This window comes from Triticum aestivum, chromosome 1A (assembly GCF_018294505.1).
Source record: "Triticum aestivum cultivar Chinese Spring chromosome 1A, IWGSC CS RefSeq v2.1, whole genome shotgun sequence".
In the NCBI taxonomy this organism is placed as follows: Eukaryota; Viridiplantae; Streptophyta; class Magnoliopsida; order Poales; family Poaceae; genus Triticum; species Triticum aestivum.
The window spans coordinates 236,657,720-236,664,012 of record NC_057794.1 but is presented as its reverse complement, the minus strand read 5'-3'; the positions used below and the strand labels follow the sequence as shown (position 1 = coordinate 236,664,012).

General features: G+C 51.8%; 1 protein-coding gene across 1 annotated transcript; it reads right to left on the bottom strand.

The window, feature by feature from the left end:
* Positions 1–3,379, bottom strand: LOC123180379 (glycerol-3-phosphate acyltransferase RAM2-like). The gene is made up of 2 exons (XM_044592443.1): positions 2,492–3,379; positions 1–1,027 (listed from the first exon to the last, which is right to left on the bottom strand). The coding sequence occupies exons 1-2, from the start codon at positions 3,377–3,379 to the stop codon at positions 143–145; spliced, it is 1,773 nt and encodes a 590-aa protein (XP_044448378.1). The 3' UTR covers positions 1–142.
* Between the last annotated feature and the right edge of the window lie 2,914 nt (positions 3,380–6,293).

Below are 6,293 nucleotides of genomic sequence, written 5' to 3'. Positions count from 1 at the left end.
TTTTTCAGAAATTGCAATATGGGCCTAGAGCCCATCTCAGATTTCAGCAATATGCACATCCACCCACACAAGCAAATCAAATAATTAAATATGGATATGGTAAAACGCCAGAATTAGCCACGGGGCAATCACATTCATTTAGCTAGCGTGCCTTGTTCATCGGCTTGACGTCCACGATGCCGTCGTTGCCGGCGAGGGCCCGGTACTTGTCCTTCCTGGTGAGGCTGGTGCACTGGTAGGAGAGCGTGGCAGCGATGAGCCTCTGGATGTAGTTGGCCACCTCGTGGCTGGGCCTGCCGCCGCTGCTGCAGGTGAGCTCCGACGGCAGCTTGCTCAGGAACGTGACGGTGTACACCGGGCTGGGGTTCATGAAGAAGTAGAAGGGGTCCATCCCCTTCCACCCCCTCGCCGTGGTGCCGTGGAACATGCCCATCCGGCTCTCCATCGCCACAGGGACCACCTCGTCGGTGAGCTCCGCGAAGAGCGCCGAGAACCGGAGCAGGAACGGCTCTCGGGACGTCGTCCCCTCGGGGCAGATGGCGAGGTCACCCTCCTGCAGGAGCCTCGTGATCATGGCGGCGTCGGTGACGCGGTTACGGCTCAGGCGTACGGTCCGGATCGGCGAGAGTATCTCAGACAGCCTTGACAGTGAGTAGGTGACGGCCGCCACGGGCCGGCCGAGCGCCGCCGAGAGGAAAATGGGGTCCAGCAGCGTGCGGTGCGAGCAGGCGAAGAGCACCCCAGTGCGGCCCGCCGTGCTCCCGGCGCGCGGGGGCGGGCTGCCCTTGACCACGACGCGCACGCCGAGCGCCCAGAACGCGTAGTAGACCCAGGGCATGGGCAGCAGCGCCCCCGCGGCGATGCGGAGGCACGCGAGGACGAAGCCCGCCGGGCACCACAGCACGGTCAGCAGCGCGGCCAGCGGCGTCGGGCGGAGCGCCAGGCGGCCGTCGTGGAAGATGACCTGCCTCCGCAGCTGGTCCATGCTAACGGCCTCCACCGGCGCCGACGGTACGATGTACGCTTCCTGCCACACACGGGAGCAAAGCCCCCCACCATGTTCATCAATTCCACAATTAAAGAGACGCTCAAGATCACTGTACTGTTAAAGACTCGTGCAGTGCACACTAAAATGCATTAATCACGTGCAACTAGGACGCCATCATGGTTCATGTCTGTCCGGCCGTATAGCTATTTTGGCTTTAACACCAAACACCAAACACGTATCACCTCTGATTTCATAATAAATGTCGCAGTTTTGAACTAAAACCAGTTTAAAAGTGCGACACTTATTTTGAATCGCAGTGGGTAGTACTTAGCTATCTCGTGACTAATATTTTCTTCCTATCCCGTAGGAAAGGTATTTCGTGTCGTATGCTGCCGTTAAATATGATATGATGTTGTAACTTGTGGGCATGCACTATCTACCAGTCTTTAGATTTAACTTTGTTCTATCCAACTAGGTGCACCAAGCGCTGACCGTGTGTGTGTCCTAACTGTACCTTGTTCTTACTTATTATCTACGTACAATCTTTAATTTTCTTCTACCTTTTATTTTTGAACAATAAAGTTATTACTGGTAGTACTACTACAGGAGTAGTAAATCAAAACCACCACTTACGGACTTACCTACCAACCTACCAGGTACGCTGGCCGTGTAAATGTAATTGATGCTGCCGGAGCTTTTCTTTAATCAATCAATGTTGCGTAGCGCGTAGGTAGGGGCAAGCAAAGCCGTGTCGGGTCCTTCACCAGCACGCTCATAACAGCGGGCATGGGAGCCAAGATGTGATCCAACCAACCATACTGTTTGCGTGTAATCTTAGTGCATCTGTTAGTGCACAATAGGGATAGTTGATAAGTAACTAATTTTGAGCCTAACCTAGGCTCAGTTGTAATCGATGATCACCTTACCTTAATCCACGCTCGAGCTACGCATTTGGCACGGTGTGATCAAGAATGAGTAGTTTTACGGTGATTGGAAGGCCACTAGTTTTTAAACTTTTGAGCCACTTTGTTATGCAGCAAGCAAATCAACAAGTAGTTTCTACGTAGTACGGCAGTGTGGGCCATTTTGTACCAACAGTCTAGAACTTAATATTGCACATGCATATAATAGAGCTGAACCTGACACCGTATACCCCTACCACACATGCGTGATGCGTACAGCATGGACTCGCTTCGCACTTTAGTATGGCAGAGACGCAGGCATGACGCCAATGTATGTACCATATGCGCCTTAAAATTGCAACTCTGTTTCAAACGCGGCAACGAATTTGCATTGTGGAGTTTTTCTCAAACATTAATTAACCACTTAGGCAGTGAACGTACTGTACAGTACATGTACTACGTCCACTCCTTGCATGCTAATTGCTAAACCATCCAAAGTTGATTCTGAATTTCTGATACTAGTAGTGGGGATGCTACGAAGAATTACACTATGGATATAGAAGGAGTAATTAAGAGATATAATTACCGGCTAGGGGCTAACCTTGCATTGGCACATGAAGGGGTAATCGGACCGGCGGTCGCCGAGGCCGACGTCCGGCACGTCGCCATCCTCGCCAAATATCTCATGCAGCGCCTCGGCCTTGCGTCGCCCGACGAGCACGCCTCGGCGCGTCTGCACCATCCCAGTGGCGCGGCCGCGCCACGTGGCGAGCTCGGTGCCTGCCACGGCGTCGGCTCCGAGGCACTCCCTCAGGAACGGCTCCGCCATGATCCGCGGCGTGGAGGTGAGCACGACGCGGCGCCTGGAACACGCCGAGAACACCCGCCACGCGCCCGGGTGCACGTCCGCGGCGTAGAACCGCGGCAGCACGGCCTGCGCCGCGGACTCGATCGACGACACCCGCGCTCCCGCCGTGGCCGCGAAAACGAGCACTCGGACAGCCGCAGCCTCCGATACGGCGATCCCCAGCAGGGTGGCTAACGGCGCGAGGAGAAGCAGGAGCAGGAGCCGCGGCCACCCGCCGGTCTCGAACGCCACCAGCGCGTAGTAGGGGAACGGGCTGCGAGACCGCAGCAGCGTCCCGTCGAGGTCGGCTGCCACGGCGTGCGAGCCGCGTCCCGACGCGTCGCATTTGTCCACCGACGGGAACGGCTCCACCCCGGCAGCCACAGCTGCCAGCAATGACTCCATCTTGGTTCTCCTCGCCTCGCCTCGCCTCGGAGCTGGGTAGTGCCTGTGAGCTGCGCTTGCTTCCACGAGTTCGAGCCGCTGCGCGAGTCTAGCTATGTGCTTTTGGGTTGAGTCGAGCCTGCTTCTGTGCGCGGGCACGCCGGAATTTATATAGTGCCGCGAGGGGGGCGATTGTGCTCTGTTCGTGGTGGTGAAATATACGGTTGGTTGGTGAGCGGTAGGGGTATTGTGGTACATCACAACATGTATATGTTTATATTTGTATATCTGGTAATACGAGTCTCATTAGAGTAGAGCATTTTGGAGCTCGGTCTCCATGAAGGCCAGAATTTTTGAAAATTTTAAAACTCAAACTTCTCAGTTTAACTCTTTTTAAAATAATTGTACAAGCATACAAGGATGTGATGTGTATATGGGTAAAATTTCAGAATGAAATACCTTAAAATGCGAGCTGTGAAAAAAATAATCATGAACTTTGAGTATGAATAGTGCATTTACTGAAATGCCACATATTTTTTAGCACTCATTTAACGTACATGGTCCTGGAAATTTACACACTTGTGCATTGCATCTCTAAATATATGTGTATTTGTTTAAAAAAATGAAAAATAAAATGTACAAATATGTAGTTTGATCATTTCAAATTCGGCCTTCGTGGAGGTCGAGCTCCATTCAACATTTTCGATCTCATTACTTCTATAAAAAATGGTGGAGTAACCGCTTTCCGAGAGCCTCCTCCTCCGAGCCTCCGCAAACGAGGAGGCCACTCGCGTCGTCCGTTGCGCAAGGGCCTCCCGTGGCTAGCTCCCTGAAGATCCCCCGGCCATCCGATTTGCCTGCGCGCCCCGCATCCGGACAACTTCCCTGGGGTCCATGATGGGTGGGCCGTGGGCGCGACCGGGGCCATAGTAGTGTGTGCCGCCCCCTGTCGGGTTGCGTCGCTAGTGCCAGTCAACCGCCTCATGGGAGCCTCCGCGAGCGAGAGCGCCCTCCACGCCGTTTGTTGCTTGAGGGCCTCCCGTGGTTGACTCCCTGGCGTGTACCGCGCCGCCCAATCGGCGCAGATGCCCACACCCGGTCGGGCTCTCTCTAGGGTCCATGAGGCGTGGTCCGCAGGCATGACCAACTCTAGCTCTCTATGGGGATTTTCGTCGCGCTCTCGTTGCTAGATTTAATTGCTGAGATCATGCAACTGTTAATCAGATCTTATTTAATACACATGAACATTATTTGATTTGATGCGGAAATTAGTGGATAGTAGAGTGATTATACCTTCGTTTGAAGAGGCCATCTTGGTGGAGGGAGTAGTCTGATATTGGTGATGAATTGCAGCAACGTAGTCGATCACAACTCCGAAACCTCGTTGGAGTAAGGCCAAGCCTTCACGTCAACATCCAGCGCGCTCCTGATTGGATTCGGAGTAGTTATCGGAGGGCACTGGTATCCTAAGAGACACCGCGATCAAATAGGTGCAGGGATGCCCTTCTTTATATATAGCGTTGTATATGACGTGGGACCTAACCATAATCGTAAGCCCCCAATCACAGGCACAAATTGCTAATTACCATTAATTAGTGTTAATCCCATAATTAACTAATGATCCCACTTTAACTTATAGTAATTAATATATTAACCATTTAATCATTTAATTTTCTAACATTCTCCCACTTGATTGAATGGTTAATATCATTAGTCTATACTTCAACAAAGGCATCACACCAAGATAATGTATTCATAACAATAGTATAATCATTACCCAAAATCTATAGTGATGCGCAGCATCCTACGGTCATTCCCATGTACAATGCGACTACTCCCCAAGCCCCAAGAGGACATACAATGAGACCTCGACCATACGCCATTGGACACAAGCTGAACTCGCTCCTCTCCGAACCGTCACTTTCCACATGTGAGATATGGCTACTACCTCAAACATATGTGCAATGCATGACCAGGAACCAAGAGGAAGACCATGGAACATCTAGGAGCATTGGACAAGATGGCAAGAACACCAAGCGCGAGGAACAAGAGAAAGAGCTGACTGCAAGTCACAACCACCGGACGACCGGTCCGTACCGGACGTCCGACGCCTAGAGGTCCAGCCACCCAAGACAACTACAGCCGACGCACCCTACAACGCCCGGACAGCCGCCAGACGCCGGACGTCTGACACTCGTCAGCCAGCAGATGACCGACAGCGTCCGGATATCCGGTGCCACATGTCTAGAGAAGAAACGTCGGAAGTCCGAAGACTTCCGGACATCCGGACGCCCACGAGCCAACGGACGACCGTTACCCACCGGACGTCCGGTACCTGCCCGCGTGCAAAGACTCGGGCCAAGGCCCATGTACCCGTTTCGCCCCTCACTTACCCCTTCGTGGCCCTAGACTATATATACTCCTCCACCTCCACCATTTGTTAGCAAAGTGATAGCTCATTTGTATATGAGCTTTGCTCCTCTACCACTCCTCCCCTTGAGAGAGAGAGAGACCACTCCCATGGAGTTCAAGACCTCCATGTGAGAAGATCCCTAGTGGATTCAAGACCCCATCTAGGGAAGATCCTCCATGGATTCAAGGCCTCCTTCATGGAGATGAACTAGTTACCTCGTGTATCCCCCTTTTTTGCATTTGTACCTTTGTATGTATGTTTGTGTGTTTGCATCTAGCATATGCGTGATTGGATCAAGTCAATTTGAGTGTTTTCCTCTTGTGTGTTCTTGTGTGTTCTTCAGGAATCCCCCTCCAAATTGTGAAAGATCGGCCCCTAGGGTTCCACCCTACATCATCTTGGTATCATGAGCCATGGTTGATCATGAATTTGGAGTCCCTACCCCCGTTTTCTAGCCTAATTTTGTTGTGTTATTCCCCAATTTCAAAAATCCCCACCAAAAATAGCCCCATTTTTTTGCGATTTGTTGGTTTGATGATGTTTTGTTGATTTTGATCCATGGATTGATAGTGTTTTGAGTGGATATAGCTTCCACAAGTTTCCCCACTTTCCATCCACGAAATCTCCTCAATTTTGACCCCAAAATCTTCAATTTCCTCGCAAAATTGTGTCCCGAATCTTGAATCTCGAGTTGACCCCGACCCACCGGACGACCGACGTTTACCGGACGTCCGGACCCTCATGAAGCACAGGACGACC